Here is a 24,183-nt window from a genome sequence, read left to right as displayed (position 1 = left end):
GGGCAATTCCCGACATAAAGGTCCGACGCCTGTTTGTGGAGTTCACCAAGGACCTGCTTGTGTTTTTCCGCTTCATACGGCTGGGTTCTCAGGTGCCGTATTTCCTCAAAATGCTTACGGAGATGACTCCTTAGGCCCCTAGGCGGTGCTGGTTCGTCAATCAGATGTCTGTTGGGATGCCCAGGTTTCTGGGTATTCAACAGAAACTGTTTGGTCAGCATCTCATTTCTCTCCCTGATGGGGAGTATTCTCGCCTCATTATGCAGATGGTGTTCTGGGGACGTTTAGTAATCAGCCGCCGTTAACAAAATTTTTTAGCTTCAGTCTATCTACATCTTCTATAAAAATCAAATTCTGTGTGTGTGTTCCCTATGGAAACGTATTTCCCACACTTCAATCATCACCAAATTTTGGCTATAGGTTCCTTCGATCAAGACGAAGGGTTTTCATATTTCAGAATTAAGAATTTTAAATTAAAATTTATTTTTTGGCTATGCGAACGAGCAATCTTAGCTCCCAAAAATGATCATACTAACAAAATCAATGATCGCATTCAAAAGCAAATTCCTGGTGAAGTGACGAAATATAAATCGATCGACACAGTTACAGATAAAGATCAAATTGTGAATTATCCAATTTATTTTCTAAACTCTTTATAACCACCTGGAATGCCTGCGCATATATATGAACTTTGAAAATTGGCTCACCAATCATGCTTCTTCGGAATTTAGACCCACCAAAATTGTACAATGGGACCAGACTTTGCGTTAAGAAATTAATGCCGAATATAATCGAAGCAACAATCATCAGCGGTAAAAGCTAGGGTGAAGGTGTGCTCATACCACGGATCCCAATCATTCCTACAGATTTGCCATTCAATTTTAAGCGCATACAATTTCCCGTACGCCTTGCTTTTGCAATTCCAATCAACAAAGCACAAAAGGACAATCGCTTACTGTTGCAGTATTAAAGTTAGAGAGTCCGTGCTTTTCCCATGTCCAGCTATATGTTGCTTGATCCAGAGTTGGAAGACGAAAAAAAAATTTTTTATCTTTGCACCGAACGAAAAAACCAAAAATATTGTGTACCCACATTAGACTGGGTCCCCTCACTAGGGTAGGCACCTTGTCGTTAGTGTGAGGGCTTAGCCGAACTCCATAGCGCCCGACTATGAGGAGGAGCTTTTTAGGACTGACATCTACGCCGTTTCGCCTCATACGAGGGCGGCGGGATGTCGGTGACCAAGAACTGCCAACCCCCTAACCCAGGGTGTTATGCGGACCGTGTCTATTGGACGATTTGCAGCCAGGGGATAAATTCGGCTGTATTCCAACGGAGCCTTCCCGATACCGGGCCACCTCGGGAAGTATTAATGGCCTTACCACAGTAAGGGGCGCTGCTGTGGCGGACGGTTCTTTCCCCGTATATAATACTGGACCCTTGTCGGGCAGGTGGTCGTACGACCAAGATGAACGACTCATTACCTGACTGTAATAAGGACGATGTAAAGAGGAGGACTGAGTCGCAATCCAAGGAAGACAAACACGAATTAAGCGATGCGTCGGACTCGGGGAGCGAGAGTAGTGCTGATTCAATGAACTCCGTGTTGGAGAAGCACACAAATGAAAACGGAGTAGAAGAGTGGAGAAGGGTGCGGAGCAGAGGAAGTAAAAGAGCTCTCTCGCAGTACCGTGCAGCACTAAGAATTGTACAACGCTTGGGAGCAGTGGTCGACCCAACAGAAGTGGAGATCGAGCGCATGGAATGGGCCCATGAAGCGGTAGAAGTAGGTCGAAGGCAGTTCAAAAGGTTTGCTGCGAGAAACCCTCGGTTCTGCAACCGGTACGAGGAGGAAGAAGCGTCGAATGGCAGAATGAAGAGGCAACGTTCGGCGGAAGGCGACAAGCCTGCTTTCAAGAGGCAGAAAGGGCCCAGTCCTAGAGCCGCGAGGCAGGGCAGTCGCATAGACAATACAAGTAGGCCCAAAGCTGTAAGACAGATGGGATCCAATAGCTAGGTAGAAAATACTTCGAAAGCTGCGAGTCAGAGGGAAGTTCCAATTAAGGAAGTAGGAGATAAGCCAAAGGGAGATAACGCTAAGACTCCGGCTTTCTCGGAGGCGCTAAAGGGAGTTAACGCTAAGACTCCGGCTTTCTCGGAGGTGCCAAAGGGAGATAACACTAAGACTCCTGCTTTTCCCGAGAAGATGAGTGATGTGGCAAAGCAGTCACTGACTGTCGCGCTGGTTGATCGTAGCAGTCCTTTCGAACAAATGACTACTGAAAGGTGGAGATCTGTGGAAAGGGAGCTGATTAGCTTAATGCTTAAGATGATGCGGGAACAACCAAGTAAGCCCTTTCCAACCTTTGATTCGGGGGGATGATATAATGGTGTGAAGATGATAGCGTGCGACAACATCGCGAGCTTGCGGTGGCTGGAGGAAGTGGTTCCAAACCTCCAAAGGCAAGGCACGAACGCGCGGTTTGAGGTGGTGGATAAAGCGCAAATCCCCACGGTACCCAAAGTTAAGGTATGGATACCATGCGTGGTGAAGTCGGAGGATACACTGCGACTTCTGCAGAATCAGAATCCGAACATACCGCACAGAGGAACACCCTGCACAACAGTCACGAGAGGCTGAAGGGGACTCGAATACTCTAAACCAAAAGGGCAAGGGGAGGACGACGAAGGTGCTGGAGGGGGACAAACAGCCCAATGGTGCTGCGAGTCCTACAGATAAACCTCCAACACAGTAAAGTGGCGTCGAGCGAACTCCTCCTAACCCTTGAGGAGGGTTCGTTTGACGTGGCGCTGATCCAGGAGCCATGGCTCTCATCGAGAGGAAAGGTTTCTGGACTTAGCGCGCGCTGGTTTGGCGTTTACTACGCGCAAACGGAAGGACGGGTGCGAGCTGTAATAATGGTAAGGAAACAGCTGCATTTATATATGCTGCCTAATTACACCACTGAGGATCTCGTAGCGGTGGTCGTTGAGCAAAAGAATAAGCAGGCATTCATCCTGGCGTCCTGCTACATGGCCCATGCTGCGGAGGTCCCACCGATGGAGTGCAAAAGGCTAGTACAGGAGGAAGGGCGCAAAGGGCGGTTGGTCATAGGCGCAGATTCAAATGCGCGCCACAATGCGTGGGGAAGAGCAGATACGAACGAGAGAGGCGAATCTCTGTTTTGTTACATCCTGCAAACCAATTTGCAGATAGCCAACAGGGGAAATGTTCCTACATACATTGGTCCAACATCCAGCAATGTTCTGGATATTACATTGAGCTCCGAGCGTGATATATCAAGGTATGATTGGATGGTTCTTGATAGACCATCCTTCTCCGACCATGCGTATATCAGCTTCAACATCCCCCTAAAGAGGGTAGAGAAGGGAAGAACCTTTAGAAACCCTAGGTCAACGAACTGGACTAAATTCCAGAAACATGTGGAAACAAAACTGGGACAACCCAAAGAGGTTGCTAATGTAGAGGAACTGGAGGAGTCGAATGAATTCCTAACAAGGACGCTTATGACTGCGTATAACAAAGCTTGCCCTCTAAGAAGATTCAGAGGAAAAGCAAAGCCGCCATGGTGGAGCAATGAGCTGAGTCTTCTAAGAAGACAGGTAAAAGAAATGGTTAAGCTCGCAAAGACCGCAGAAAGCGAAGCGTGTCGGGACGAGTACAGGGATCTACTGAGGATCTACAAGCGTGAAATTACCAGGGCGAAGAGAAACTCATGGAAAAGTTTCTGTACGGACATAGAGTGCTCCAGCGAAACAGCACGGTTGAAAAAAGTCCTAGCAAAGGGAAACATAGTCCAGGGACTAATAAAGAAAGAGAACGGGGAATGGTCACGTAATAGTGAGGAATCCCTTGAGGTGCTTCTCGATACACATTTCCCATCGGGAGACGGTTTAGAGGAGCCAGCAGACATCACTCACACTTCGATCACGGAGCTAGTAGTGCCGGGCTTGGTGACCGATACCAAGATCGAGTGGGCAGTGAAGACGTTTTCTAAGTTTAAATCGCCGGGCCCAGATGGTATATTCCCGGCCATGCTACAAGTCTCAAGTAGGGCGGTCGTGGAATGGCTTAAAATAATATTCGATGGGTGCATACGACTGAATCATGTACCGCACTCTTGGAGAACAGCTCGTGTAGCTTTTCTACCAAAGGCGGGGAAGATCGGTCACGTGTATCCCAAAGACTATAGACCCATTAGCTGAGCATCATTTCTGCTCAAAACCTTTGAGAGGCTGATAGATGTGTACATAAAGTCCAACGTGGATGAAAAGCTGCTCTCCACAACACAGCATGCGTACACCAAAGGCAAGTCGGTAGACACCGCATTGCATAGGGTAGTAATAAGCATAAAGAAATCCCTGGAATATAAGGAGTATGCTCTAGGAGTCTTCTTGGACATTGCCGGGGCTTTCAATAATGTTGCAAAATGGGCGGTTATGGATGGTCTTAATTACATTAAAGTACATCCTGCCTTAATCAGATGGATCGGCTGCATGTTAAATTGCAGAAAGATTACATCACAATGAGGATTGTACGAGGCCACGAAATCAGTGGACAGGGGCACGCCGCAGGGAGGGGTGCTATCACCTCTGCTGTAAAACTTACGGCTTACGCAGATGACGTTGCAATTGTCATAAGTGGAAAGTGCCTTCCAACGATTAGTTCTTTGATGGATCGGGCGCTTCGCGATATTCATACCTGGGCATCTAATGGCGGATTGAAAGTCAATGCGGAGAAGACGGATATGGTCTTGTTTACAAAGAGGTACAAGGTCCCAAATTGGACCAGGCCTAAGTTAGGAGGGGTGACCTTACAGGAGAAACCTTGCACAAAATATTTAGGAATCATCCTAGACAGTAAGCTGTCATGGAAGCTCAACGTGGAGGAGAGGGTCAAGAAGGCCTCAACGGCACTCTATGCATGTAAAAGAATGCTGGGGTGTACGTGGGGCCTATCGCCCTCTCTTTCTCATTGGGTTTTTACAGCGATTGTAAGCCCTATTCTATACTATGGAGTTCTTGTTTGGTGGAAAGCCACACAAAAAACAACATACCTCAAAAAATTAGAGGGGTATGCAGACTATCGATGCTTAGCATTACGGGAGCCCTGAAAACAACCCCGACGGCTGCACTGTATGCCATTTTGCACATCACACCTGTAGACCTGGTAGCAAAGAACAAAGCGTTAACGACCGCAACCAGGCTCGGTGCTTCGGGGCAGCTTGAGCGCCGACCATATGGCCATAGTAGTATAGCGTCATCAATCACAAGACGAACAGACTACATGATTCCCTATCTGCGCTTCCAGGGAGATCTTAAGGCCACAATAGAGGTGGACGGTTGGCGCAAGGGTGCGCAAATGGCGGACGAGGCGATACATGTGTACACCGATGGTTCCAAAGTAGTGGAAGGAGTAGGGTCTGCGGTATACTGCGCTGATCCGGAAATAAGCAGATCCTACAGGCTGCCGGATTACTGTAGCGTTTTCCAAGCGGAAATATTAGCCGTAACCAAAGCAGTAGAAACCCTGGAAGAGAATAGCTTAAGCTGCAACCGTGTTAACTTTTATATTGACAGTCAAGCAGCAATTAAGGCAATAATCTCGCATAGCACAGCATCTAAATGCGTGTTAGAGTGTAAGCAGTCTCTGGAGAGAATCGGGACAGGGAGAAGCATACATCTATATTGGGTCCCAGGGCATATGGGAATAGATGGGAATGAAAAAGCGGACGAACTAGCTAAAAAGGGCGCATCCCTTGAAGCTTGCTCCGTAGATGTCCCAATTAGATTGGGCGAGATTAAGCGAAGTCGAGAGGTGCACATGATCGACCAAGCGGGAAAGGCGTGGGTTCAAGCGCGGGGCTGTAAAGTGTCGAAGATTATGTGTAGGTCTTACAACCTTAGACTAACACAGTTGCTCCTATCATTAAAAAGAGAGGACCTTAGACTCATGACGGGTATTCTGACTGGACACTGCCTGCTGGCGTCACATGCCTTTAAACTAGGCTTGGTCAGTGATAGCAGATGTAGGAAGTGCGGTTTGGAGGAGCAAACGATCGAGCACGTTCTGTGCTCATGCCCTGCACTTGCCAGGCTAAGACTCCAGCTATTAGGAGTGATACAGCTGTCAGATCTAGAAGCAGATAGTGGCTTAAGTCCTAGGAAGCTTCTAGTATTTGCCAAGAGGACGGAGTTATTTTATAACATAAGTCCTGGTTTTTGATAGGGTTTTTCAGTTTGGTCGTTAAAACAAACTTCTGGTAACACTACGGACTCAATCAGTCTATGTGAGGTCCTCATGGACCAGCCAGTTCAACCTACCTACCTAGACTGGGTCGATATATTAAACGATATCGTGCCATCGATTTTTCGATAGGATTTGGGCTCAGGAATTAAAGTTCCACTACGCATTCCCAAAAGAATAATTTTCGAGTATGCGAAATTTAAGTTTTTTTTTCCTTTTTTTAGACTTTGATTTTTAAGGTTTTTTTCATGACGTACTAAAAAAATTTTCATTTGATTGTAAAATTTGTATGTATACCTTGTCCAACCCGAAAAGGTCCGCTAAAAACGTTGGTGATAACAGGTTTTTGAAAAAAAATAAAAATTTAAAAAAAATATTTTTTTTTTCAAAACACTGTTATGGCGACGTTTTTAGCGGACATTTTTGGGTCGGACAGGGTATACATATGAACATTTTTTTTTGGTAGGTCATGAAAAAAACCTTAAAAATCAAAATCGAAATTTCGCAGGCTCGAAAATTATTTTTTTTTTTGGTTATGCGTACTGGAACTTTTTTCCTGAGCCCAAAACCTATCGAAAAATCGATGGCGCGATATCGGTTAACTTTCGTCCATACAAATCGACCCACCCTAACCCACATGCATTACAATAAGATACAATAATAAAATATTTTAAACGAAATTTTCACCAAATATGCGTACAAAATTCAATTCAATTTACAGAACAATAAACTAAATTGTCAACAAACAAAACAGAAAAAATAACGCAACATCATTCGATCTCGTGCGTTACAACGTACGCCGGGTAAAGCTAGTAAAGGATAGTTTTCAGAATATAATCAATCCCTTGGCAATTAAGTAACAGTACCTGGGCGATCGAGCTTTGCTCCGAATTTTAATTTCAAACATTTGTTTAGTTATACACTATGAAAGTCTCACAATTTTATTACATTCTATAACTATCAGTTAGTTTAATTAAATAACAACTTACTTCCCTAAGCGCCATCTGTTGGTAAGTAGTTAAATGGTTAGACGTCGTTTTCAAATTGAACTTATGCCTCTAGTGTTCAACGGTAGCAAATTACCATGGGAGATGTCTTTTTGCTATGATGAGAAATCTTTATAATAGTAATCTGTGAGTAATTGCAATTAGTCATTTCATATTTGCCAAAAATATGCATTTAAATATATTTTGCTAGAATGTGCCACGGTGCCTTGATATTGCATTTCAATTTTATTAGCGTATTTGAAATAAAGAAAATTAAGTCGAATCATGTGTAAGATTTTTTTAAGAAGATTTTTAGATTTAATGTTCTCCTTTAAAGCTTTAATAGAATATGAGTAACTATTTCGGCTAACAACCCCAATCGTAAATGGCAACCCTGCTCAAAAATGACCCTATTGTAATGCGGAGTGAAATACCTTTCGATTGATACCCATATCGGCATATCTCATGCATTTTTTTTGAATTTGGAATAGGTGGCACCCCTACTCAAAAATTTTCCTATTGTAATTCGGAGTGAAATACCTTTCGTTTGATACCCATATCGGCATATCTCATGCAATATTTTTTTTAGTTTCGAATAGGTGGCAACCCTACTCTAAAATTTCCCTATTGTAATGCGGAGTGAAATACATTTCGTTTGATACCCATATCGGCATATCTCATGCAATTTTTTTTAAATTTTGAACAGGTGGCAACCCTAAATGGCAACCCTGCTCAAAAATGTCCCTACTGCAATGCGGAGTGAAATACCTCCATATCATGCAATTAATATTTTTTATTTCGAATACGTGGCAACCCTACTCAAAAATTTCCCTATTGTAATGCGGAGTGAAATACCTTTCGTTTGATACCCATATCGGCGTATATCATGCAATTTTTTTAAATTTCGAATAGGTGGCAACCTTCCCTTCAAAAAACGCGAGTACTCTATAAATAATGTAAGGAATACTCCTTTGGGAGTATAGGACTGCTCCAAATCTAATCTGTATTCATACAAAAAATGTGCTCCAATTAACATTACGATGTCCTAGGAGAGGAGTAGGTGATCCCACTCTCGCTTTGTTTGTGAGTATTCCATAGAGTACAAACGTGAGAGTACTTTCCAAAGTACTTTCACTGTAGTACTCGATGGAGCACCCACAGAGGATCATATGCCAAAGTACTAAAGCGGAATTGTGTTGGAAAGAGCTATCGAAGTGAATTTAATTTAAAATGAAAGTAAATGAAGAGGGGCAATACAACTTTTATATTTTATACTACGAATATTCTTATGTTATTTAGCATTTGCGTGAATAAAGAAACTAATATTTCTCTATACATACTTTAGTATGTATACATAAACCAGTGCGCTGTTGCATTTTATCAGAGTTGCCAAAGTAAAATTTTATTATTAGTTATTTGTATGCAATATTTTACTTTTGGCAACTCTGTTCGATCGTCATGGTGTCGTGATCACTGTCGTTAAAAACGAGCAATGATCGGCTGAAGGTGGTCCGCAAACGCATTGCAAAGGAGTATTGTTAGAGTACTCCAACATGAAGAAAATGGAACACGTAATCCAACAATTTTTGCAGGGTTGTGAAACATTCTGAGTGGCAACACCTAGGTAGAAAGTCTTATAAGGTGATACATTATCGCTGTGCCAAATTTCATTTAAATCGGTTGAGCCGTTCCCGAGATCGTTCAGATATACAAATATACAAGAATTGCTCGTTTAAAGTTATAATATTATTGGAATTCGTAATAACACACCTTTTATTATCAGCCGAACAAAATAAATACATTGCTACACTTTACTCTTCATAAATCATAAACTAGATTTTTCGTAAAGGCTTTCAAAACTTTATATATTTAATTGTTATATATGAAATTCCCTTTAATTTTAGATTTTATATTTTATTGAGCCTCTGCGTCAAAAGCTAATTGAGCATTCTTGCAAAAAGGAATTTTGTTTAACTTGTGAACTCGGGTTTCTCTTTAATATGTTGGACAAAAGTTCAGGTAATAAGGCAGAGATTCGTAAAGTATAAAAAAAAATAATTTTTATATCAATTTTTTCTTTACACAGCTGCGACTCCATGCCAGGCGAGCAATTTTCTTCGTTCGTTCCGTACGGTGCCTGAGGCATCGGCACTGGGTCTTATACTGTCCGATCGTTCATCCAATGTTAACTTAATAAGTCTTATACAGGTCATAAACGTGATAAACATCTTAAACACAAATACATATATGTTTAATATTCGTGTTTAATTTTTTTTTATACAGAATTGGAACCGTTTTATTTTACATCAAATGCATTATGAAATGGTTGACTCAGATAAGAAAAGCCGCTTGAACAGCGCAACAAGCACAAGTAGTTCTGGTATTTACTGCTTTTTTGTCTTCTTTCTTATTTTAAATTTAATTCTAGTGCTATAATCGCTTTTTTATAATGTAAAACGAAATGTTAGGTTTGGTTATCTGATAACACAATTTTTAAAGTAGTCCAAGCATAAAAATAGGGAATGCTAAACAATCCAAAGCAGTGGGCCCAGAAGGCATAGCCATGTCGATGCTTAAAAGCCTAGGGAAAGAGGGTTTCAAATATTTAGCACATGTCTTCAACCTGTCTCTTTCCACCTTTGTCATTCCCGAAAAATGGAGAATGGCCAATGTGGTCCCGCTACTAAAGCCTGGGAAACCAGCTAACATAGGAGAGTCATATCGCCCGATATTTCTCCTATCGCCTGTAGCCAAGACACTTGAAGCCATTTTGCTCCCCTACTTCAAAGCAAATTTGCAGCTAGCCTGTCATCAGCATGGCTTTAGAAATCTTCATAGCACCACCACCGCGCTAAATGCCATCAGCACCCAGATAAATTGCGGCTTAAATCAAAACCCCCACCATAGAACAGTACTCGTTGTGCTAGACCTATCAAAAGCTTTTGATACGGTCAACCATGGCACGTTACTGCAAGACCTGGAAGGGTCTACCCTTCCGCCATGTCTTAAAAGGTGGACCGCAAATTATCTGGTTGGCCGGCAGGCATCGGTGCAATTCAGAAACGAAACATCAAAACGAAGAAGAATTAAACAAGGGGTGCCACAGGGTGGTGTCCTATCCCCACTTTTGTTTAACTTCTACATATCAAAACTACCTTCGCCACCAGAAGGAGTGACTATTGTTTCTTACGCCGATGACTGCACAATAATGGCCACAGGCCCGGGCCCACAGATCGATGAGCTTTGCAACAGAATAAATGGCTAGCTCCCTGATCATTCCAGTTTTTTCGCCTCGCGAAACCTGGCATTATCACCGACTAAATCCTCCGCGACCTTATTTACAACATGGACCTCCCAAATGTCAACCATTTTGAACATCCACGTCGATGGCACTACGATACCGACTGTCCTACACCCCAAAATCTTGGGTGTGACGTTTGATCAGGATCTACATTTTAGTGAGCATGCATCCGCAATTGTACCGAAAATCTAGGGCCGTAATAAAATCCTCAAATCCCTTGCTGGCAGTACTTGGGGAAAAGATAAAGAAACGTTCATTACTACTTACAAAGCAATTGGCCAGCCGATTGCATGCTACGCGTCCCCTATATGGTCGCCAATCCTAAAAACTACTCACTGGAAGAAGCTACAGGCCTGCCAAAATACTGCTCTCAGAATCGCCACGGGCTGTCTTCTTATGTCCCCAGAACACCATCTACATAATGAGGCGAGAATACTCCCCATCAGGGAGAGAAATGAGATGCTAACCAAACAGTTCCAGTTGAATACCCAGAAACCTGAGCATCCCAACAGAAATCTGATTGATGAACCAGCACCGCCTAGGGGCTTAAGGAGTCATCTCCGTAAGCATTTTGAGGAAATACGGCACCTGAGAACCCAGCCGTATAAAGCGAAAAAACACAAGCAGGTCCTTGGTGAACTCCACAAACAGGCGTCGGACCTTTATGCCGGGAATTGCCCGGTGAATTCAGTACTCACGGAACAGTACCCAAAACTTGCGGAAGAGGAACGCACACTCCCCAGGGAAACACGAGTCACTCTAGCTCAACTTCGATCTGGATACTGTAACCGGTTAAACTCTTACCTATCCAGAATCAACCCCGATATACAAAATGTATGCCCCGCTTGCAATGTGTCCCCACATGACACCAATCATCTCTTTAATTGTAATGTGGAACCAACGCCTCTAACATTATGGTCTACCCCTGTTGAAACAGCAAGTTTCCTTGGACTCCCGTTAGAGGATATTGATGACAATTTGTGATCGGTCGCACCTATTGGGTGGGGCGAAGCACTGCTACAACAACAACAACAACAAAAGAAAAGAAACAAAAGAAATTGTCCTAGTTGACCTCGACAGGAAAAGCGGACGTACTGAATAATGAATTAATCAATGAGTTTTCTTATCACAGTCCTTGAGTGCGTGAAGAGTTTGAGTCGTTTAGAGACTAACAACACCATTAGTTTGGCTTGGGTACCAGGCCACAGAGGGGTGGATTGAAACAATGAAGCGGGTGGGCCGGCCAGGTAGGCAGCGGCCGAAAAATCTATAGGACCCGAACCTATCATGGTGATAGCGTCGCAAAAAATAAGGAACTGATAGGCAGGCAAAGGGACTGATAGGACGATATAAAACAAAGCAGTATAAAGCCATAATTAACCTCCCAAAAAGCAGCCTTACTAAATAGCCACATGCACAAACTAGACAAATGGTCTAATAATCTCTGTCGGTTTTGCGACAGCGAGAATGAGACTGCAGAATACATCCTTCTCGAATGTGATTCCGTCGCGGGAGGAGATTAAGGATTCTTGGTTTGCTTAAACTAGAAAGGAAGCACATATACTCTCAAAAGCCGAGCATCATCCTAAATTTCCGCAGGCAGCTTGGCTTGGATGATGTGAGGAGAATAGCGCACCATAGACCTATAGGTCGCAGTGAATTACCTCACAGCAATTTTTTTTAGCTATCTATCTACCACAACTCTTGTAAGATCCGGTGATAATTGTTAGAAGTTTTTGTGTTGTGTCATTGAATGCAAAAATTTAGGAAACTTAACAAAAATGGTAACACGACAATCTGCGACTAGAATTGTTGACTTCGTACTCAATATCAATCCCAACTGAAACTAAACCCAACGTAGCCAAGCTTGGTCATTTCCATAATTAAATATAATAATATTAGATTTTAGCCGGACTGAAATCGGAACGAACTTTGCAACGCGAGTTAGTCTGCACCTAGCTCGGTCGTTTGTCTATTGAAAAACTAAAATATTTAGGCGTGCCTGCGCATTTTTCATTTTATATACTTTTCTTAAGCGGATGTTGCAGATTTCTTGCAAAGATTATAAACAGAAATTTATATTTTTTTCTTTTTTCGTTGGCATAAAATAGAAGAAAATTCGGGCAGCAATGAAAAACCTGCCATGGATCTCAGTAGCAAGGCCGGCGAAATATTTCAAAGAATAGATATGAGAGACAGTAAGTTTTTAGTCTGATTGATGATCATTGTAAGTTAAACAATCATTTTTATTTTTATAGACGATGATCGCGAACGAAAGCCAATTAAAGATGATACAGAAATAAGCCGGCTATTTGGTACTGAACAAGTTTGCATCAATCGGTGTTTGAAATGCAATGACGAGGTAAATATCAATCTATTCACTTATTCTCGGCATTGGATTTTAAACCAAGAAATATGCTTGCCTTGATTTAAAGAATATTCTGGATTGGTCATTTAATCAGTTTTCTAATCGCTCTTAAAATGTAATTTGAACATCAAAGCGAAAATCCCACAATCTTTGGCGAGCATATTTAGTTCAAGCCTTATCCGACATCATTTGGTTTCTATGACATCTGATTAATGCTTTGTCGGAACTCAAAAATGTTTCGTTAAAGGGTTTAAACGGATATTGATGAACGTTATCTAAGTATGTGTAATAGGGTGGGTCGATTTGTATGGACGAAAGTTAAACGATATCGCGCCATCGATTTTTCGATAGGATTTGGGCTCAGGAAAAGAGAGTTCCACTACGCATACCCAAAAAAATAATTTTCAAGCCTGCGAAATTTAATTTTTTTGACTTTTTTTCAAATTTGATTTTTTAAGATTTTTTCCATGACCTACTAAAAAAATGTTCATATGTAAAAACGTTGTCGATAACGTTTCTTGAAAAAAAAAAAAAAACGCCAACGTTTTTAGCAGACATTTTTGGGTCGGATAGGGTATACATGAGAATTTTACAATCAAATGAAAATTTTTTTAGCAGGTCATGAAAAAACCTTAAAAATCAAAGTTGAAAAAAGTCAAAAAATTAAATTTCGCAGGCTTGAAAATAGTTTTTTTGGGTATGCGTAGTGGAACTTTTTTTCCTGAGCCCAAATCCTATCGAAAAATCGATGGTGCGATATCGGTTAATAAATCGCCCGAATCTAATGTGTAACCTTTATATTTCAAATACATTCTTTCCCATTTTATTTTAAATGTTTAGAAAACCAAGCAAAGTATTTTGTTGGCTTGCAATCTAACTTATCCGCTCCAAGTCAAAGAGGTCGAACAATTAAATTTTGGTTCCATACTCAAAGGATCATTTATCACAGAAAAACATATACAAGCATTTTGTGAAAGCTGTAAAAAATTCTCACCGACCAAGCAAAGCGTTAAGGTTTGCATACAAATTTTATTTTTATTATTATTTTTTTGTCAATAAAAGAAATACCTCTATTCATATTCCTCCAGGTCGCATGTCTTCCACAAATACTAGCAATCAATTGCGGTTTAAGCAATGAAAAAGATTTGGGATTCCTACGCAGACAATTGAGTCGTAATTTGCACACACCATCGGAAAGTCCAGCAACACTGAATACAACCAAACCCTGTCGTTATGGCATAAATTGCTCACGTAGCGATTGCCATTTTGTGCATCCAGATAGGTAAGATTTGTATAATTTAGGTGCATGTAGATTAGGGTGTCCCTTATTGTTAGAAGTCTTTTTTTTGTAACGCATACCCTTCAGATCGGTTCTCCTTAATCCAATATACTCAATAAAAAAATATAAGCTGATTACGAAAACTCTAAACCGTGCCGAATTACTTTGGAAACAAGTTGGCTCAGTTACAACGGTTAACTTTCGATCAAATTATTTTTATTGGAAATGACGTGTTCTATAAGGAATTTTTTACGATTTAGGTTTGTTAGTACACTCTATTTAGAATATAGTTTTTGGAGTAACATCGGTGGTGCAGATGGGAGGGATTTTAGCTTATTGGTGCAATTATGCCAAGCCCCGTGTTCCATTGGACAGTGAACCAGGTCTCGATAAAAATGTAACATTCAAATGCAACAACAAATTGATCCATATGGATGACATTGTTATTGCATTTTCGAGTTAAATTTTTATCCGGATCTGGATCACTGTCCATTGGAACGCGGGTAAAGTGTTGGGTGTCAGTGGCGCCACCTTCTGTATTAGCCCAACAACGTAACGCCGCGCAGCTTTGTAAATGCGCTAGCTTTTTGCAAATAAAAAGATTTGAAAATACTGGACCAACAGATTTGGTGGCGGTTCCCAATAATAGAAAGAAATGTCTACATTGTCACGCCAAAATTGGTTGTGACTTTAGACAGATGTTAACTCAGCATTCGAGATTCTGTTTTTGTAGTTCAAGCTGTAGTGGAAGCTCTAGGTCTTAATTGTGATGATTATCGAATCAACAAATCCTCTATTCAACGCATTCGAAGGCAAATGTGAAAACATAGAGCAGAACCCATTAAATCTAATTTTCAGAATAACATGCCCAAAGTTGTTGCTGTTCATTGGGATGGAAAACTGTTACCTAGTCTCAACGTAAAAGCTCTAAAGAAGAAAGCTAGTCAATAATTATTTCATTTGAAGAGAAAGAACAAATTCTTGCAGTCCCGAAATTAGAAAGCTCTTCCGGCATAGATCAAGCAAATGCAGTACTAAATGCGCTCAATGATTGGAACCTTAATGATAAGGTACAAATAATGTGCTGTGATACGACAGCATCGAATACAGGTCGCTTGAATGGGGCTTGTGTGCTTTTGGAACAAGCATTAGCAAGATAATTGTTACTCTTTCCTTAATTAATTAATTTTCTTATAAATTCTAATGCTATTGAATCCTGCGCTAATTTCGTAAAACAACATTTTTGTGAGACGATGATAAATGAATTGGTGGAGTTTTATTACAACGAACTGGAGAAGTCAACGAGATGTTTATCGGGAACTGGTTGAACTAGGGGGGACCCGGAGAATAAAATTAAAATCAGACCTCCAGGCGCATTGCATCACGACGGATGGCAAGAGCTATTTACTCTTTAAAGATGTGTTTGTTGCAGTCTCAATATAAAATGAACGTCAAGGACGAACAAGCGCTTCGAGATATTTCTTTATTCATTGTGACAGTTTATGTTAAGCCCTGGCTAGATGCAGTTGAGCAGTAAAAGCGCCGAATCAAGACTTACTGTTTTTAAAGACCCTGAAGGACTACGAAAGAGTCGACAAGTTGATTTCCAAAGTAGCTTTAGGAAAATTCAGTCAACACCTGTGGTATTTATCAGAAGAAATAACCCTGCTTTCAATTTTTGACGGCGACGTTGATGAACAAACAAAGAACAACATTGTAGCTAACTTAAAAAGAGAAAGCTTTGGTGATTCCGGAAAGAGATACGTTCCACCGAAGGATGAAACGTCTATATCTTTATATGGTAAATACTAATTAATATCTTTTTTAAGCTCTGCTCACTATTTACTAAATGCTTCTTGTTTGTTCTTGTTTTAGAAAAATCTTTGAGCGATTTAATTACTATTAGAAGTAGGGCTGTAAACTGCATACGGATTTTTCAACTATCCGGATAAACCGGATATTTGAATAACCGGATAGCTAAGCAAAAAATCCGGCTATCCGGATATCCGGATTCATAACTGTGAAATCCGGATATCCGCTGTTCGCTGTACGTGAACGGAAAATCCGGATATCCGTATGTCCGGATACTGGAATATAAAAGTTGAATATCTCCATATCAGAATTGAACGAAGCAAACATCGAAAAATTATTCACAAACTATGTTTGTAGATTATTTAATTAACGCCAAAAATTAAAAAGCTACGATTTTACAAAGAAGTGAAAATAACAGTGCCATTTTTTTATATTGTGAAAAAATGCCCTTAATTGATTTAAATGCCCCACGAATTTATTGTTATTAATGTTCAATATCCGTATGGATATCCGAATATTCAAATATGCGGATAGTCCCAGCCCTAATTAGAAGCAAATATATATTTTCGAGGTTAAAAGTTGACTGCAGTTTCCTTCAGGAAAATATATCTTCGTGGGAAGAAAATGTAGCCTATGTAGAAGCAAAAAAGAAGATTTTGAGCTTAAAAGCGGTTAATGACACAGATAAACTTATGCAAGACTTTCATGGTTTAATAACCGAGAAGAACAACAAAAGCAGTTCCTTTTTCGCTGTGTGCAAGAACATAGAAATATTTATCCAGGTTGTAAAAACCAAACTTTAAAAGGAAAGTGTCCTGAGTAATTCTATTAATAATACTTAAATTAAACAATGTTTAATACAAATTTCTAATAGCATCTTTTAACAAAGCAATAAACATTTTCGTTAACCCAGCTACTCTAGATGAAGACAAAAACTGCTATTTTTGAGGTCCTGTCGGAACGGGTTAAAACTTACGTGGAAATTTAAAATTTGTTTCTTAAGCATAGGTTTGTATACTAAACAGAACTAGAGGGTATGCGTTTTGATAATTGCAAAACGAAATATTTCGTTCATATAAGGGACATCCTAATATAGATACAATAATGTTCAAGCATTACAGTATCTGGCGGAAGATTTGAGCATAAAATTACATTTGTTATGCACAAAATTTAGATTTATAGGTAATGTCTACAAATTGCAAACAAATTTAGACGAAATGGCTACAATTGCAATTTTAAAGCTTTAAGGGCCAATTAATGGTGACTTATAACCATTAAACCATAACCAGATAAAACAGCTGATCGAACCTACCTTATGGAAATCATTGTAATCGATTAATGGTGCCATACCATAACGTTTACTCGATTACATTTCGATTTCCATAAGGTAGGTGTGATCAGCTGTTTTATCTGGTTATGGCTTTATGGTTATAAGTCACTATTAATTCGCCCTTTAAAACTTTTTTGTATACTCTAATATACATTATAATTACTAGTCATACAGAGATTTGATTACTTATTCTCATTTAGAAAATCTCCTACTTCCAATACAACAACCAATCAGTCCAACAACTCACCAAATGGTAGGCAGAGTTCATGGTTTCCTTTGAATTTTTCATTGTCCCTCAGTGAAAAAGGCGAATTAAACGTACAAACTGAGCACAGTAATACAAAAACTGAAGAGGTAAAAGGCAAACAAGAAAAAAAATCATAGGACTACGCCGCACTGTGGGATAAATTGGAAAAAGTTTGCTCAAAATCAAATTTCTCAACAGTGGCTAAAGTTAGTTAGCAAACAAAAAAAAAAAAAAACAAAGCTTGAAATGCCAAGTTTTTAGTGATATACCAAAATGAGATATTAATAAAAAGTTCTATATAAATATCGAAAGCCCTTTTTAACAAAATCATTTTGGGGTTTTTTACCGAGTTTGAGACAACTTTTTTCAATCTACCCCCATTGTGCTGCATGGACTAATAAGAAAATGCTTCAAAAATGACCTGTCTCAGAAAGCAGTATGTCAAAATAGTTCAAAACATTTTGAGATGAGGTAGGGAAGTTTTTACCCAAATTTTGAGATAAATTTTCATACTAGGTTATGAATGTGCCCAGTTTTTCACATCGCGAAATTTGCACTGTCTCGGACCAAATCCTCGGCGACCTTATTTACAACATTGACGTGAAAATTTTCGGTAATATTTGACATTCACGTCGATGACGTACTGGGTGTATGACCGCATGCAACTTCAATTGTACCTAAAGTTCACAGTTTTAACAAGCCTCAAGTCCCACGTCGGCAGCAGCACTTGCGTCAAAGACAAAGAAACGCTCATAGCAATCGGCCGCCCTTTTGTATGCTACGCGTCTCCGCCGAGCCTTAAAGAATACCGCGCTCAGAACTGTCACGGGATGTCTTCTTATGTTTCCCGAACATCATCTACACTGTGGGTCGAGAATACTTTTAATACTTAGAGAGAAATTAAATGCTGAACAAAAAGTTTCTGTTAAATACCAGAAACCGTGGTATCCCAACAAACATCTGATTGAAGAGGCCCCGTCTCTCAGGAACTTAAAGAGTCACCGCCGCAAACATTCTGAAAAAATTCGAATGAATTCCAACCAAGACACACCCAATATACATATCTCCCGCTTGCAACGTGTCTCCACATGACACCAACCAACCATCTTTTCTAGTGTAATGTTGAACCGACGCCTTCAACACCTTTATCTCTTTGATCCAACCCTATTGAAACAACAAGTTTACTCGGGCTCCCGTTAAAGGATTTGGATGATAATTTGTGAGCCAACGCACCTATTAGATGGGACGAATAAAAATACATTTTCCCGTTATTTTTTTATAGAACCAGCCATAACCTCAATAATCGACATCAGCAGATTTCCTATATTTAAGCTGATTAACTCGGAACTTGACTCTAGTTCTTATCTAAATCACTGTACTTCAACTAATATTAGTTCTAATTCTTTTATATTATACATTCTTTCATTAAGAATACGTTTTTTGAGCAGTGAGAACTATGCCCAAACGAGGATTTTCGAATCGAATAAACCTCTTTGTAGTCGTCAAGATTTATTAAAAGTGTATCATATAACCCTTTAACGCACAATGTACCATGTTTTTGTATAAAACAGCAGTTTACAAATATGACTGCTTGTGCACAGAATCCGCTGTTCCAGAAATAGTTTCTACTTGAAAACCCGGCAGACGTTATTCTGCCCTAACTTTGGTCTATCTGCAGAAGTTGTAAGAAGTTTTTACCTCCCCCTCTCTCTTTTCCTTATCCATTTATTCACTCCTCCCTCTGCCTTTCTCTTTCTCTGTGTCTTTTTCTCCCTCCGTCTTTCCCTCAATTCTTTTAAGCTCCATCTATTCCTATCTCTCTATTTTCGTCCAACTCTATCTCTTTCTCAGTCTCTTTCTCCTTCTCGCTTTTCTCTTCTCTCTAGTTCTTATTCTTCTCCATCTATTATTCCCAGTCACAGTCCCATCCCAAGTCCCAATCCCCGTCGGTCCCTAGTCCATTTCCCGAAAAAATGGTGTAAATACTAGGCTAGGCTAAGGGCTAAGGGCTACCTATATGCCAAATTTCAAGGAAATCGAATCACGAATAGAAGTTTGTCGAATAGATCGGTCCCTGGCCCACTTCCCGGGAAAAAAACTTCACAGAAACATGCATCTGATTGCTGTGAAGCTATCCTGAAAATTTGAATAAAATCGGTGGAGTGATTTCGGAGTCCATAAGCTGCATACAAAAACACATCCATCTATATATGTATGTATTAGGGCTGTGAACTGCATCCGGATTTTGCAACCGGATATTCGAATAACCAGATAGCTAAGCAAAAAATCCAGCTATCCGGATATGTAAACGGAAAATCCGGACATCTGTATGTCCGGATACTGGAATATGAACGAAACAAACATCGAAAAATTATTCACAAAATATGTTTGTAGATTATTAAATTAACGTTAGAAATTAAAAAGATACAATTTTACAAAGCGTCGATTTAATCTAATAATGAGTGCTAAAATGGTCAGCAAAATTTGGGATCATTTCCAAAAAAGTGAAAATAAGAACAGTGCCATTTGTTTACATTGTGAAAAAACGCTATGGAGCCACTATCGGTTTTTCCATCCTTAAGAGAATGGTATGGACGCAGCTTTTCTCTCTGAATCTGCGCCAGAATATAAGCCGAGTAGCAGATCATCACAAAGTAATTTTGATCACAATTCGGAATGTTCAGAACCCCCCATGAAGAAAGTTCGAACATCACGCGTAGCTCAAGCTGTTCGCAATAAGTATATGTCCAAATAACGTCAAGAGATAATAACACAAGCTTTGGCTAATATGATTGCTGTTGACTTATTGCCTCTTTCATTGGTGGAATGTGATCGATTCAAGAAGTTTGTTAATTTCCTCGAATCAGAGTATGTATATGTAATTCCTTGTCGCAAAACAATTTCCGGTAGAATTCAAGCCATGCATAACCGTGAAATGGAGAAAGTTAAGAAAAATCTCAGTTCAGCATCTGATATAGATTTGACCACTGATTGCTGGACATCCATCCGATCCTATATGGGACTTACAGCGCATTATTTAGATTCTAATTAGATTTGCTCATCGACGAAATGACTGAAAGCCACACAGCTGAGAATTTAGAAGACTCGCTCCGAGATGGCATGGAAGAATTGGGATATCGAAGAAAAAGTCACAACTATTGTACACGACAACACGAAAAATATAACAAATGCTGTTCGTGGTTTGAGCCCTGACATAACCAGTCATCCATGCAGCGCACATACACTTCAATTGAGTGTTAATTTAGGAATGAAACTACCGGAATGTTGTGGAGTCATCCAAAAGGTTTCGAAACTGGTGATGAGTTTAAATCATTCGAGTAAACGTACATAAGCTCTCGAGAAACATTTAATACAAACTGAAAAGACAGTTAAAAATCGAATCCAAAGTTGTCCAACTAGATGAAATTCAGTTATTTTTATGTTGGAAAGAGTTAAAGAGCTTAGATCTTCTATTGTTGCAGTAATTGCTGATCCTTCAATTTTCAATAACAAGGCCGCTCAAAATACCGCAATTTCGGACAGTGACTGGGATGCATGTTCTAATAGATTTACTCACCCCTTTCGAAATTGCGAAAAGATATCTTGCGGAACCTGTCACTTCAACAGCTTCTGAAAGGGTATTTTCAAGTGCTGGAAATGTAGTTCGTCCCACACGAAATTGTTTGAGTCGGGAAATGATATCGGCACTTGTTTTCTTACACCAGAACAAGAAGAAAATAGTTAACATCATATTACATATTTCTCAATACGAGCCTTTTTTGTATTCACTGTTAATTGATTTAAGCGCCCCACGTACTTATTGTTATTAATGTTAAATCTTTATATATAAAAATCACGTGTCACATTGTTTGTCCGCGATGGACCCCTAAGCTACTGAACCGATTTTGAATTTGTTTTGCACCCCGTTTGTAGTTTGATCTAACTTGAAATATAGGATAGGTTATATCTCATTTTATAGTCTCAATATTATTTTATTGTAAATTTTTGTATATGTTCATACGTAATAATAAAATGTTACGTATACGCACCGGCACTCATATTTTCAGGTGGTGCGGATATGTTTCCGTGTAATTGGTTGGTGTTTAATTATACAACGTGCTTATCAATAAAAAATATTATAGCGAATGATATCAAGTATAGCACATCACCAGGCCCGTTGAGAGGGGGGGGGGGGGGGGGGGCATGGGTGGATTACACCGGGACCCAGGGTTTATGAGTGGTTCCGCGATTTAGTAGTACTAAGACATTTTTTTTAATTCAGGAGAGTCTTTAGTTGTTACATGTGCAATTTTTAGGCCGAATTTCAAAAGCAACGAATATCTGCATTTCGTTTTAATAATATAGTGAAGTGTGAAAAATAAAAATCTATATATATATAAGGAAAGGCTAAAATGTGTGTTAGTTGGTCGCCGGTGTTTGAAGAGATGCGTCAGTCGACTTTGTTCAAACGTGGACCCGGATACCCCTAGAATGTGTTTATATAATATGGATATCAAACGAAAGCTGTTGATGAGTGCTTTAGTGCAGAGTAATATATTATACCGCTTGGTGACTAGGGTCTCCAGATATATGTAGGTCAAAACGTGGACCCGGATACCCCTAGAATGTGTGGGTAATATGGATATGAAATGAAAGGTGTTGCTGAGAGCTCTAAAGTAATTTTCATTGTGCTATTCGATTTAGTCGCATCCACCTGGCAAAACTGATAAATATGCATGCGAAGCCGAAATAGAAGCATGAATTAATAATACCCACATACCTATTTACATACGTCCTATTCGATTTGCCTGAAATTTGGTATATAAATTTGCCTATATTGATATTTACAATCCTTTTTTCCGGGAAGTAGACCAGAGACGGACTGGGATTAGGACTAGGACTGGGACTGAGAATCGGAGTGGGACTGGGACTGGAACAAAATACATACCACCCTCTGGGAGAGAGAAGAGAAGAGAAAAGCGAGAAGGAGAAGGAGACAGAGAAAGAAATAGAATGAGACGAATATGGAGATAGATGAAGCGAAAAAGACGGAGGGTGGAGTGAATAAAAGGATCAGGAAAAAGTGAAGAGGGGTGGGGGAGGGCAGAGTTAGACGGAAAAAGCTTATTAAAATGTATGCAGATAGGCCAAATTTATGGAAGAACAACGGCTGCCGGGTCTGCTAGTAAACATATATGGTACATCAATTTGTTGCTTTCACTGGATATCCAAAAACACGGTTATTAACCGGATCTTCATACATCCGGATATCCGGATGGTTTCACAAACGAATATTAACCGTACGGCATGGATGGCCGGATTTTATTCGTGTCAACGGATATTCGTATGGATATTCGAATATGCGGATAGTCCCAGCCCTAGTATGTATATATATTTATATATATAGCAAAAAACTGTAATTTTGCTAAGATAGCGCGTCATTTTTGAAATATTTTCTGAGGTGGAGCGTCTAACCTTGCTCTCAGCGGCCAAAATAACAAAAGTTTGGAATTTTGCAGCAAAATTGCACAGAAAATAAAGAAAATCGAAGAAGTGTTAATAAGACGAGCGAAAGTAGCAGCGAAGCCACACCAGGGTCAGATAAACAATGTGCAGATGGTGAGTGATGTAATGTTATCTTAAGGGCTGTAAGATACACGGTAATATGTGACTTTATCACATGTCAATATTTTTTGCCTGTTTTTAGTGACTTCTAATAACGCTTCATATCGTGAATATTTTCTACATGCTGTAGTTTGTCAAATTGATGATGGTACACAAAAGAATTTAGTTGCGCTTATTAATGTAAATAAAAAATATCACACAATGAAAATGGCAACTAGTGGCAGCAACAGTGAAGAGCAACAACAATGGTATATTTTTAATGATTTCAGGTAAGTGATATTGAACTGCGTATGTATATAAACAGCGCTATAAGTACATAAGACCATTTTGTCTAAGAACATTCAATTCAGATTCAATCGGCGTCTCTATAATGGCTTTAGTGCTATAGTAATGCAAAGCTACAACAAATAAATGCAAGGTGGTGCAAAATTTGTACTCAATTTTTGTCAGCAGTTTTCAGCTCACAAATGTTGGGAAATTTATTTTATTTCAATGTGGAGGTGCGCTATCAAAATGGGCGAACTTTTTAAGTGTTATGAATTCAATATCTATTTCGATTCATATATACTGTAACGAATTTTGGGGAGGTCCTAATAATTATGCACCTTCTGCTAACATTCGAATTGCGGAACTGTCGAATAATCAGTATTGCAAAATGGTCTTTATTTATACTACTTTGGGAGTAGTACTTAACAATCACAATTATACTTCACTACACCTTTTCCAGTTTAAGTTCAGAATATTACAATTCAAGTTCAGAAAATTACAATTCAAGTTCAGAATTTCCAATTTAAGTTCAGAAAATTACAATTCAAGTTCAGAAAATTACAATTCAGGTTCAGAATTTCCAATTTTAATTCAGAAATTTACAATTGAAGTACAGAATTTTCATGTCAACTTCAGAAAATTACAACTCAAGTTCAGAAAATTACAATTCAAGTTCAGAATTTTCATTTCAAGTTCAGAA

General features: G+C 39.6%; 1 protein-coding gene across 1 annotated transcript in view; it reads left to right on the top strand.

Moving 5' to 3' along the window:
• Positions 1-24,183, top strand: part of PAN2 (PAN2-PAN3 deadenylation complex catalytic subunit PAN2) — a 54,295-nt gene that overhangs the window by 3,150 nt on the left and 26,962 nt on the right. The window contains exons 5-14 of the mRNA XM_067771537.1: positions 9,159-9,273; positions 9,341-9,462; positions 9,538-9,634; positions 12,667-12,753; positions 12,814-12,917; positions 13,764-13,937; positions 14,012-14,205; positions 17,545-17,698; positions 23,111-23,210; positions 23,299-23,485. Coding sequence (XP_067627638.1) covers positions 9,159-9,273; positions 9,341-9,462; positions 9,538-9,634; positions 12,667-12,753; positions 12,814-12,917; positions 13,764-13,937; positions 14,012-14,205; positions 17,545-17,698; positions 23,111-23,210; positions 23,299-23,485 — 1,334 coding nt within the window. The remainder of the gene's footprint in view (positions 1-9,158; positions 9,274-9,340; positions 9,463-9,537; positions 9,635-12,666; positions 12,754-12,813; positions 12,918-13,763; positions 13,938-14,011; positions 14,206-17,544; positions 17,699-23,110; positions 23,211-23,298; positions 23,486-24,183) is intronic.

Source organism: Eurosta solidaginis, chromosome 3, assembly GCF_040869045.1.
Source record: "Eurosta solidaginis isolate ZX-2024a chromosome 3, ASM4086904v1, whole genome shotgun sequence".
Classification (NCBI taxonomy): Eukaryota; Metazoa; Arthropoda; class Insecta; order Diptera; family Tephritidae; genus Eurosta; species Eurosta solidaginis.
The sequence above is the reverse complement of the archived record's forward strand: the minus strand, read 5'-3'. Positions and strand labels throughout refer to the sequence as shown.